The following is an 11,676-nucleotide window of genomic DNA, read 5'->3' as shown; positions in this document are numbered from 1 at the left end:
GTAATTTAGGTCAGTATCGGACCGATACCGATACGTAATATCGGATCGGTCCATCTCTACTATGAATTCTCCTTGTTAAACACAAGGAGACGATAAAACTTCCCATTCATCCAAATAAACTTTTGGCCACCTGTGAACTCAATACAAGAGCTTCCTCAGTGGTGACATCACCAGGTACTGCTCATCATTTTTATCAACTTCTTGGTGTGGTTCTGTCCAAACCAAGCATCCGCTACTCAGCTGTGTGTGTGCTGTTTTTACAGCTGGTTCAATAGCATCAGTGCTCAATAACTCACTCTTATAACACTGTTGTTCACTCTCTATGCTAAACTTTTATTAAGAGGAGGTAAGAAAATAACATCTTCCCGTTAAAAGACGTGATTCAGGTACTAGTCAGTACTCCAAACACCTGCCAACTCCTCTCATATTTTAAATCCCCATTAAAACGCATGATTTTAACTATTCTCCAGTCATTTCCAGGAATCATTTAAAAGCTTATACTGAACAGATTTCAAAGTCTTAAGTGAAAGCTAAATGGTTTCATATGCCAAGAATGTGAAGAAGTATGAAAAAAATGAAAATAAATTGTATTCTTCTGTGGTTTTGGTCATTAGGTGTGCTGACTTTTAGAAAAATAAAATACTCCTTGTCTGCCACTGTTTCAGTGTATTAAGACAATTCAGCAGCTTAATTTTTAATTTAGATTTTCAACGATGTAGCTTGTGCTCAGTTACTTTTTAGCTACATAAGCTTAAGATCTGTTTAAGTGTAGCCTCAATTCTCAGTAGTCTTAACTACAAACGGACACAATGGAGGGGACTCTGCATCCACAGGAAACCCACATACCAATAACAGGCTTAAATATTTCCATCCAAGTTTAAATATGTGGTAGAAAGAAAGAAAAAAAATGCTGTTAAATGTGGGTTTTACAGTAAAACAAACATGGTTCTACCCGTAAATGTGAACCACAGGATGAGGGCAATCCCTCAAAACAAGTGAAACTGCTGATCAGTTCGTAAGGTATTGACCCTAAAGGTTAAATCTTAGCCCTGGGGAGAAATGATTGGGGGGTGGAGGTAGGGGTTGGGGGAGGCTGTACACAAAGGAAGCTGGAATGCAAAGGGTTAATCTACCAAGAATCCCTCTCCCATGTGAACAAAGGGGAAAAAAGTGGGAGGTGGGGGGGCTACAAAGGTTGACGAGAGGGTGAGGAGGGGGAAGGGAGGAGGGGGGGGTCCATTCCCTAACCATCTGGATCTATTGTTTCAGAATCGGGGGTGAAGGTTGGAGAGCTGGAGGAGGGGAGAGGCGAAGACAGGAAGGGAGGGGGTCACGCCCTCGGTGAGTCTGGTCAACCCCAAGGGTGAGACTCTGTCAGACCTCCCACCTCTGAGAGTCACTTTAAATCATGAATATGGGCAAGTACCCTTAATTAAATTAAAAAGTGGCATTTCCCAAGCACCTTAACTTTTGAATGGTTGCATGTACTGATTTATGTGTTGAGTTTATTATTCTCAAACCTGGATTACAGCTGTTTGTTCACATAACAGTAGTGATTTATTGGAGGGGGGATACACAGTTTAAGATGCACACTGTAAAATGTGTTTACGCAAGTAAAAATCCACATACTCACTCGAAATAAACAAGAATAAAAAGCAAAAAGGCTCTAATAATAGAACAACTGAATAGATCGCTTACCACCACCATGAATGGAGGAATCCGGGGGGCTCCCCTAATGTAATATTCTTCTCCCATCGAATCTGAGAGAAGGAAAAGAAAAAGGGAAAGGAAAAGGAAGCCAGAAGAAAAGAGGTCACTTATGGCCACTAGAGAGGGAGGATTATGTCTGCAGGTCCGAGGTTAAGAACACATAATCAGTTAGTCTCAAACTGTCACTGGTATCGAATGTGAAGATCGGCATCCTTCTGGCTCTGTGCATCACCCTCTTCCCGACTATCTTTCTTCTATTAGCCCTCTACTGTTCCTCTTTTTGAATGTAAAGTACAATCATCATCTAGAGTATAGCTTATTAATTTACTTCCTTACACCCAAATGGGCTGTCAGCAGACTTGAGACAATGCAGTTTACAATACACTGCCTATAAACGGCTAGAAATAACATTACTTCACCGGTTCACTAAGATCCCCTGGTTGGACAGTGAGCATGATCCGGTGTAACGTTATAGGATTTCCTTATGAAAAATTTATGCAACACCTTGCACCCTGTAATCATGTTTAGCATGTTTGCACTGACGATGTATGCCTGAGAGGGTACAAGCTGCTATAACACGAGCTACAGGAGGGATCTATCGTGTAAAGCTTGGTAATGCAGGAAGCCGTTTTCCATTCATTAGTAACCAAGGCCAATGTTTCTGGTAGCATGTACTTGAACAGGAGTTGGTAAGGTTAAACTATAAGGGTGATTTTCAGGAAAGATGCAAAGAACGAAGGCATTTCTAAACCGACCGGGCTCGGTACAGCATAAAAAAGTCGATGTCATGGCTGCCGTCTTACCTCAGACAGGAAGGTCTGTGCTGATTTCTGTGCTCCCACATGTAGCAGGTATTCGTACACATATAACGCCAACCTGAAATGTAAAAGAAAAAGAAAAATTTGTGATATTTTTCAACATTAATGTCAAACTCCTCTGTCTTTGTCTTGCATTTTTAACAAATTAGACAAAAAGAATGAAGATTATGTATCAACAGATCAACGACTGTTCAACTGTGAAGAAGGAACAAACTATTATCAGGAAGTGGCAAGAGTGGGAAAAATAAAAAGAGTCAGGGAGGGTGAAGTCATTTAGAACTTTCCTCAATCAACAGAGAAGTTGGGTTAACTAAATGTCAGTCAGATATTGTTAGGGTTAAACAGGAAGTACTTTCTGAAAGTTCAGACAAAGGTTCAAACGTTCAGCCATCAGGCTAACCTATAACATCATGCAGCAACAGAAGACTGGACTTACAATGACCAACCTAAGATTTTGCTTGTGTTATTATAGTTCTTTTCATTACAGTGAATAGTTCTATTAATACAAGTAAATATCCCAGTATTACACTCCATACTATGCATACTCATAACACTGCTGTACATTTACAATTTAACTTAGGTGGATTTGACTCTTCTATTTGGATTTTTTTTTATTAAATAAATAATAAAAACTTATAGTAGTGATTTTTTTAAAGTAATGCATATGGCCTTGCTAAAGCATCTGGACATTTTGTCATAACCTCATCACCTCCTCACTAAGTGATTAATTTGATTCGTCTTTATGGGTCTTTACACTACAGTAAAAACAAAAGGGGCAAAAATGAACCTTCAGTTCCTTATTAAACACTTCCTGGACATTAGTTCCTTGAGCTCAAAGTTCCGGAGACTTGGAGCTCCTCCGTATTGTTATCTTCACTTTATTTCGGGATGGCTGTAAAGTCACTGAAGAAAAACAAAAGCTCCTGTGACTGAAGCTCTACAGCGCCTCTGTTCTCCTAGACCATAAATCTCACTTAAACATTCTGGGACTCCAGGTGGTCTGTATAGTTTGCTATACTTTACTGCTTCTGTGCATTTTATTAAGCCTAATTATCCAAACTCCTTTAATCACAACAAAACCTAAAGACAGTCAGACTCTTTGAAGAATACGCTTCTATTCAAAGCGCCACATACCAGCAGAAATAGCTGCACATGACAGGCATTCCCAATCGTTCCAACCATATTTTAAAAGCTCTTGTCAAACTTTTCAAAATCGCTGCTATTATAACAGGCCAGCAACACTTGAAAATGGCAATCCACCAGGGTCTATTAACAGACAGACATCCATGCTGTGGAGTGGGAAACCCCCATTGGCCCAACATTGTACTCCTAACTCCTTCACTTAGTCATGTTTAATAGGCTGTTAATGGACCATCAATCGACCAGCAGTGTGGATATGACAGTGCCCCGTATGCCCAGAGCAGACAGTCCTCTGACAGCCCAATAAGGTCCTAATGAGAAGGACAGTAGCTTAGTGTCATAGTCCCTATCATTAGTCGATGAACTGATCAATGACACATGATTTTGAGATAATTAGGATGTTGTTCAGTTTGTTTTCAACCACTGACAGCTTTTTTTTTCCCCAATTCTGTCTTCGTTTCCAAAGTTACTTCTTCATAAGATGAAATATCTATTAAAACATATTTAATGCATTTAAGTCTCTTAAGAAGATGCTAAAGAGGAAGTTCTATCAGCATTCAATGAAAATAAAATGGATAAAGACAGTTTAATAACCGCCGAGGTTGCAAATACTCAAATTACCCTTAGGTTTGTGCATAGCTGTGGTCCTGAAGTGCATATGGACTAAGATTAAACCTTGGGGTGTGTCTATAAAAAGAAAATTAATCCACCACTATTATTAGGACCATCGACTGGAGGCTCAGAAATCATTTGTCAAATGTTCTCAAATGTTTAGGCTTGACGCGTCATCTCTTGGTCACAATCTGGTAAATGTAAAATTTATTCTGACTAATCAGGACGCCTGATGGCGCGACCCTGTGATTTGGGGATAGTTATGGTGGGTTTATATCACAGTTTTCTGATTTTCTATTAACCAATCAATAAAGCTGATGAGTGCATGCTGTACATTAGTCAAGTGCTGGCTTGTTTTAAACTTCACTCCATCAACATAATATTATTTTTATGAAATTTGTTTGTTTTTTTAATTGAAGTCAATCTGAAATCTTTAGATTAACAGTCAAAACAAGTATAACAATTAACTCCAAATTTCTGTCATTGGGATAAAGGTCAATTTTATGTGACAGCTCACCTGTTTTAAGTGAAGTAACAAATATTTGCTAACTGATCCTGTCCAACTATTTACTATACATTTACATGTAGCACAGCTGCCTGTACTTCATGTCTAAATGTGTGCAAGTGTCTCACCTGCTTTCTGACGCTGCAGACAGACATGCAAAAAAGGTTTAAGCAAGGACTTCTAGAAATAGCTTGAAGCAACTAACTTGAGCTCCAGTACATGTTTTGTCAAACCCCCAGATTACTGTTCTTACTTAAAAGTAAAATAATTACTTGCTGTAACAAGACTTCCTTAGGTGAACCTGTGAAGGGATCACTAGCAGTTGCCTCCAGCTGCTTGTGTCTGGAGATGACAGAGGGCCTCGCCCCAGTCCTGTTCCAGGGCATGCGACTGCCCTCGTGGACATCCCTCGGAAAACTGTAGGTTTTTACAACCCTGTTTACATTTATTTTTTCCATTTTAAATATCAAAATCGTCCAACTTGATTTCAAAAAAATGTTTAGAAGCTCAATAAAAGTATGAAGTTGGTTCAACTGCCATTGTGCTAGTATTCAGAATTATCCAGTGTTAGCTATGGGGATGTTAAACTGCACTTGTTTCCTTATTCTTGTCTCTTTTAGGAGTATGTTTTGCAAATCATCCCAGGCTATAAACACAATCATGTAGAGCATTGTTCTTTAAACTAATAGCCTGTACTGAAGGAAAAAAATTTAATAAATGCGCTTAAAATAAACGTCCAGATAGTAAAGCAATGAACAAATTCTCTGTGAGGTTCAAGGCTTAATAACAAATGGAAAAAAAAAACTGCCATGGGTTACATTAAGAGATATGATCTGTGACTGACCTGTACTTACTACAAATGGTATGCAAATGTTTAAAATATGCATTGTTAGTATGCAAATGTATAAAAGTCTGTGAAAGATATGAATAGGCAAATAGACAGTAACAGCAGTGATGTTAGTCCCTACATGTTCAAACCTTGTCCTTCACGAGAGAAAACAGGCAGAAGACATTTAGTGAGCGGATTTTAATGCATGTTTCTTAAAAGTTAAGCAGAACACATTATGTGTATGATTTAACACAAGATATCAAACTGAAGGTGGCAAATTCATCATCATCCATGACCAGCTCTGAGTGTCATTCATATATTTCATACATATATACACACATGTATATAACCATCAATACACCCGTTCACCAACATTGTTGGACTCAAAACCTGCAAACTTCCAAGACTGCTCACACAATGTATGTATAAGCCTATAGAGACTGTAAGCCACCTTAGAGTCCTGCATGCCGCTATGCGTCGTTGGCATTCAAGTGGGTCGACATGAGGTGCACAACCTTCTGTCCTCTTGACCTGAGCTTAATAATATAATATGCACTGTATACTAGCGCTGCAACAAGTTGGAAATTCTGGGCCAGAACTAATGATTGAAATAATTTAGACAGTAGTGGAAACCGATTTGTTTTTGTAATTTTCCACTGTACCCTTTGTGTCAGGTAAGCAAAGATCTGCGTATTAATCATAAAGTTGTCAACCGATTTTGAATGAGCTCAAATTGTGTTTGTAACTAATAAACCTGGATCCCAGATACAGAAAACTATAAATGGAGTCTAACCAATGGCAGTAACATTAGCCGACAATAAACTGGTACATTCCTATTGGTTGCTACTTTGAATAGATTTAAGTGATCTGTCTAGGCGGGAATTTCAATAAAAGAAACATTTTGCAACTACCCAACTTGTCTTAAAAGTTAAGAGTGCGAGACCAAGAGAGAACAGAAACTGAAAGTTTCTTTGTAAACACACATCCCAGCTGCAGACACGGTTTTCAGTCAACAATAATGACACATGTGTTACATAAGGCTAAACTATCAATGGGTCAGTCCAGGTTGAACATGTATCATTAGTAGTCCTGCACTTCATGCGGAAAGAGATAACAGTTTCAAAGTGCTGCTTTCTCTGCGTATGTACAGTGGGCTGACCTGCTTGGAAGGTAATAAATAACTGAGGGTGTTTCCCTGTTGCAGATAGTCACAGAGATAAGAGCGCATAAATGAACAGGCAGACATATCGATGAACAAACAAACAAAGCACAACTGGCCTTGACTTCTTCGCAGAAGAATTCATATTTTTTATTATATTCCATGATAAATAAATCTCTCATAGTGCACTGATATTTCAAAAGGAAGAAACCATCCCGAGTGCAACCACTTAATTCAAAACAGACAGCGTGGCAGATTAGTTGTTGTACAAATAACCAATGCTCTTATGAGGCTAAAGGCTGCACTTCTGCTGAAACAAACACACGCGAACACTTGACCACTTTAGCCAGGGGAATCTGACCACTTTCTGAGGCTCCTAGCAATTTGTAGGTCACAGAGCTCTCTGTGACCGCTGGTGTAGAGTGTAAGTCACTGCCACTTGCAGGTCAGTCTAGCATTGAGCCACACACAAGCACCTACAACGCACACACACATGCTATGCATCACAGAGCTTTCTACCTCTGCACCTCAACACCTGCAGATTCCTTGGATTTAAAACCAGTTTTAAATATTTTTGAAATGCCTGGCAAAAGCTCACAGGAAGCTTTAGGATACAGCAAGTGCTTCAAATATTGATACTGTCTGCATGTCCCTGCACACTGCAGGCTTACAGGCTTCCTCAATACATGTGCATCCTTACACAGGAGTTTTGACTGGAAGGAAACGGGTAAGGACTTGGTGTTACATCTGGGGATGGGAGGTTCACGATGCAGATGCCCCCCAAGAGGCCTTCAATGAATTTTTTATGTGTGGTGTGTATGTGTGTGGGGTTTTTGTATGTGGGCTGCAAGAAGGGGCGGCTTGTGTGTGCACCTGGCCTACTGCATTATTAAAGCTCAGAAGCTTGGACATCGAAAAAGAAAGAGAAGTTTAAGGTGAGGAGCCACTAGCGGTTGGTGGAGTGAAGGGAGAGACGAAAAAATGGCTTTGACTGGAACAAAAACGGGAACATGCCCAGTATTACAGTGGAGGGAACAGCAGGTGGTACAGGAGATTAGAGAAGCAGTCAAGTAGCAGTGTGTGATATTATATTCATCAGGGGCGGTTAAAAAACTGAAGCAACCCTTTTTCTGCCAATTGTTAAGGTTGTGTGGCCTCCACATAGCTTGACTCGTACGCTACTTGGTTGGTATTCTCTCTCCTGCTTTAAGAAAATTTTTCTTCCTTCTTCCACTTCATGTGAGGTGCCCTTTGACCTCCCTGCCCACTACGCTCTTATACATTTAAAGATGGGACATCTGCGCGTGCATAAACTCACTTCCACAGAGAGAGAAATCTCCCTGATGTACACGGTCGGCACACCTGACATCCTGCCTGAGGCTCCCGACAAAACCCCCTCTTTAAACATGGATGAGCCTGCCCACCATATCTCCCTCTCTTCTGTCTCCTTCTTTCTCTTCTGTCTCTCTCAACTCTGACGCAAAGCTGAGAGCAGCTGCTTCAGTCTGTCTCAATAATTCAACACTGAAGTGAGGGATGAAGAGACTGAGGAGCAGCAGTGGATGGGGAAGTGAGAGTTGGGAGGCAGATGGAGAAAAGAGGTGTAAAAGCCACGCACAGAGGAAAAGAATAAAGCAGATGGCTTCACAAATGACAGAATAGAAGGTGTGGGGTAACGTGGCGCCTGCTGATCTTCATGCAAACATGCACACGAGTCTTACAATTTGGTCCCACTTCAGCTCAGACCGGTCCGGCAAGTCAGAGCTGATGTGTCCAACTCATCCGCTCTGAGGACGAATCGATAAGCATTGACCTGTGTGAAAGCTCTTCCCTCTTCCTTTTTCTTCAGCAGGATATTTAACCGTAGTGAATCCGACCCCACTGTGGACCATTTGCAAAGCACAACACTCCCAAACTGTTAAATCTAACCAAAGTTTAACGAATCTTAATAAATGTCCCAATGCGCTTTGCTAGCTGTGACTTTTAGGAAAGGAAGTTCACTGCAGAGAAGCGTGTCTTCTATTTCGGAACCAGTGCACATGGGGTTTTTACAAATCTTTTTGAGACTAACGTGAAAGCTCCGAAACTCACAGGAGTGTTGCTAAACGTGCGGCACGTATCTTCAGAGCGAACAACAAGGCGCCGAGACAGAGGCACACAGACAAAGGGATTGGAGGGCTACAGCTAACGCCATCTAAGTTTCCCAACAAAACAAAAACCAACCACTATAAAAGGCCCATGTGGAACTCCTACGGTTTAAAAAAAAAAAGCGGCGGCATTTTTGTGAGCACTTTGTCCCCGCCGGCGCTTCGCACAACTCGGGATGACTGCAGAAAATCTCCACGGGCCACAAAAGTTAAAGAGGAGGCGCAGCTCCCCTTTACGCGGAGACCGCAAGCGGCTGTTCGCTGGCCGAACACGGGCATCGCTACAATGTAACCAGTCTGGGTTTCTGGAACAATTCTCGAGCATGTTCCGCTGCTAGTTTGTAACAAAGCCCCAAACAGCTGTATTCTATTTATACCTGCTGCTTCAGCGAGGCGACACAAAGCATGCTAGCTACAATGCACGGCGTCGCTCCAAATGCATTGTTCCTCACACTGTGGGGCGAGGGGCAAAGAGATGGACGTGGGATCCCCATCAATGCTCCCGAGTGCACGTTCAGACATTATGCTGGAAGCACGCGCAGAAAACACTCCCTGCAGGTAAAAGTGGAGCAACTTTAGTTGCTCAAACTGCCGCTTCTCTCTCTTTTTCCTTTTTTTGTACTTGAGAGAAAACAAGAAAGACAAGAGTGAAATTGGCAGTGCAGCTAGCCACTTGGGCTAACTTAGCAGCCATGCCTGTAGTTGGGAGGATGCATAAGAAGAAAGGTAGAGGCACGAGTACAAACAAAGTGGCAAACACGAAGAATAAAGTAGCACAGCTTTCACTTGAAGTAGCCGGTAAATTTTAGAAAAGAGCTCCAGTAACATGCGTGACTCCGCTGGAGTGACTGAACTGCTCCACATCAGTTAGCAAGTTGAGCCACCTTAGCACACTTCTTTGCTGGATTTCAGTTGTGACAGTGCAATATTGTACTTACTTTTCTCTTGCTTGGCTATCGGAGGGGACAACAGCTCCTTTTCCTTTGCCGTACATCTTGGAGGCTGTTCTGATACTTTATTTTATCCCACTCGACACCTGTCAAAGAAAGCTACCAGGAAAACCTACTATCTCCATAGCTACCTAGTTAGTGTTGTCTCCCTATCTCTCCCTTGCGCTCTCTTTGCTCCGGTTTCCTTTTTTTCTACATCCCCAACATTGCCCACAAATCAGGCAGGGTTTCAGCCGGGGGGAACTTGAAACAGTCCGCTGGTGGAGCGTTTTTTTTTTTTTTCAATCGCTGTTCCTGGATTCAGCTCACGCCCCCCCTGTTGCGAGACGGTGGGGGCTTCTTAAAGGCACAGTGACTCAGTTTTTGTCGACTTCGCTGAAGTTCAAGTTCTTTTTGATGGCCTTCAAATTCAGGCCTTACATTACATGTGAGTTCATATACAGCACAAGATTATTCAGATTGAATGCTTTTGGTGTTTTGAAACATTTTCTAAGCAATTATATGTCAATATGTATCCTGCTAAAGATTCAGGGCTTCATTTTGCCACAGCAGATGGGGGCTTGATAGTCCCAAATACCCACCCTTGTTGACCTGTGTACCTCTAAATTACCCCTGTGGCCAGTCACAGCACCAGTCATGCAGTGACACCGTATAGGGCAACCAGACACCCCAGTCCTGTGCGCACAGAAAAAGATGTCTGTTATTACCTTTGACTGCTGAGCCTTCGGACAGTCGGCGTACACCACTCATAGATGCTATCATGCTGACATATAAGTGCAAATCAGAAGCCTTTAGTGTTTTTATTTTATTGTATTTTATTTTCCATGCAATACTTCTCTATTGCCTCCCAAACTAGTGTTCTCTGACCTCAACGGCCCTTAAAGGAGGAGGAGTAGGAACACAAGTAATTGAAGAAAACTCTTATTCTGCTATAATTTAATCTTTTTAATTTTGTTTTGTTGTGCAATCAGTACGGTCAGCTGCTTAAAGCACATAATTCACTCATTGTGTGTCTAAAGTGTCCCGAGGTATAAAATATTATCAATTTTATGCGTTCTGGAAGATAAAGAAGTAGTTTTAGCGTCACTAGCAGACAAATACACCCACTGTATATACAGATGATAAAATTATCCTAATCTGTTTAGTCTTTTTCCAGTTTTATCTCTCTTTATTCACAAACCTTATCATAAGGCCAAAAAAAGTTTCTTATATATTCAAAGAATATTTGGGGCAACACGTGTTGTCTCAATTTCAAAGGACTCTTACTATTTCACTAATCCAACATTTTTTACACACTGTAAAATGTGATCATCTCTGTGATCTTGTATCAACATGCTTATAGTTTATACAGTAAAAATAAAATAATTAAAAAGTGACCATCTTATGAAGACACTGGGATGAGAGCATTAAGGAATTATCACTGTTCACTAGCTCCAAGTTATTTGTTTTATGCTTGTAGACACACAAGCTTCGTTTCAATTTAATATAATATTAATACTAATAAAAAATAATTGATTATCCAGGTACGGGGCTGGCGCTTGATATATAATGCGTTAGTTTGTGTCATGTCCCTTTAAGAGTGTGTAGAGGGCTGTTTCAGAGTTTGTGTGTGCACATGGGTCTGTGTGTGTATATGTGTGTAAGGCAGGGACAGGCAGTGTGTTCTGTTTTCGTGCTACTAGCTGTGGGAAGGACACAGCTGACTGTCTGCGGGCGTGCACGCCTGCGCGCACGGCGCAGTGTGTATGCGCGGAGGCAGGCGCACGAATTTCTGTGTGCGTGAGAGTTAGAGAGAGAGAGAGAGAG

General features: G+C 41.2%; 1 protein-coding gene across 5 annotated transcripts in view; it reads right to left on the bottom strand.

The window, feature by feature from the left end:
* LOC102197062 (single-stranded DNA-binding protein 3) overlaps positions 1 to 10,108 on the bottom strand; it is a 35,135-nt gene extending 25,027 nt beyond the window's left edge. For all 5 annotated transcript variants that reach the window (XM_005723703.1, XM_005723704.1, XM_005723705.1 and 2 more), the window contains exons 1-3: positions 9,859 to 10,108; positions 2,514 to 2,586; positions 1,699 to 1,760 (exon numbers count right to left, since the gene is read on the bottom strand). In XM_005723703.1, coding sequence (XP_005723760.1) covers positions 1,699 to 1,760; positions 2,514 to 2,586; positions 9,859 to 9,914 — 191 coding nt within the window. In that variant the 5' untranslated portion in view covers positions 9,915 to 10,108. The remainder of the gene's footprint in view (positions 1 to 1,698; positions 1,761 to 2,513; positions 2,587 to 9,858) is intronic.
* Positions 10,109 to 11,676: the final 1,568 nt, after the last annotated feature.

This window comes from Pundamilia nyererei, unplaced genomic scaffold (assembly GCF_000239375.1).
Source record: "Pundamilia nyererei isolate P.nyererei 1_Seehausen unplaced genomic scaffold, PunNye1.0 scaffold00010, whole genome shotgun sequence".
Classification (NCBI taxonomy): Eukaryota; Metazoa; Chordata; class Actinopteri; order Cichliformes; family Cichlidae; genus Pundamilia; species Pundamilia nyererei.
Note: the sequence above shows the minus strand (reverse complement) of the source record. Positions and strands in the feature narration are given on the sequence as shown.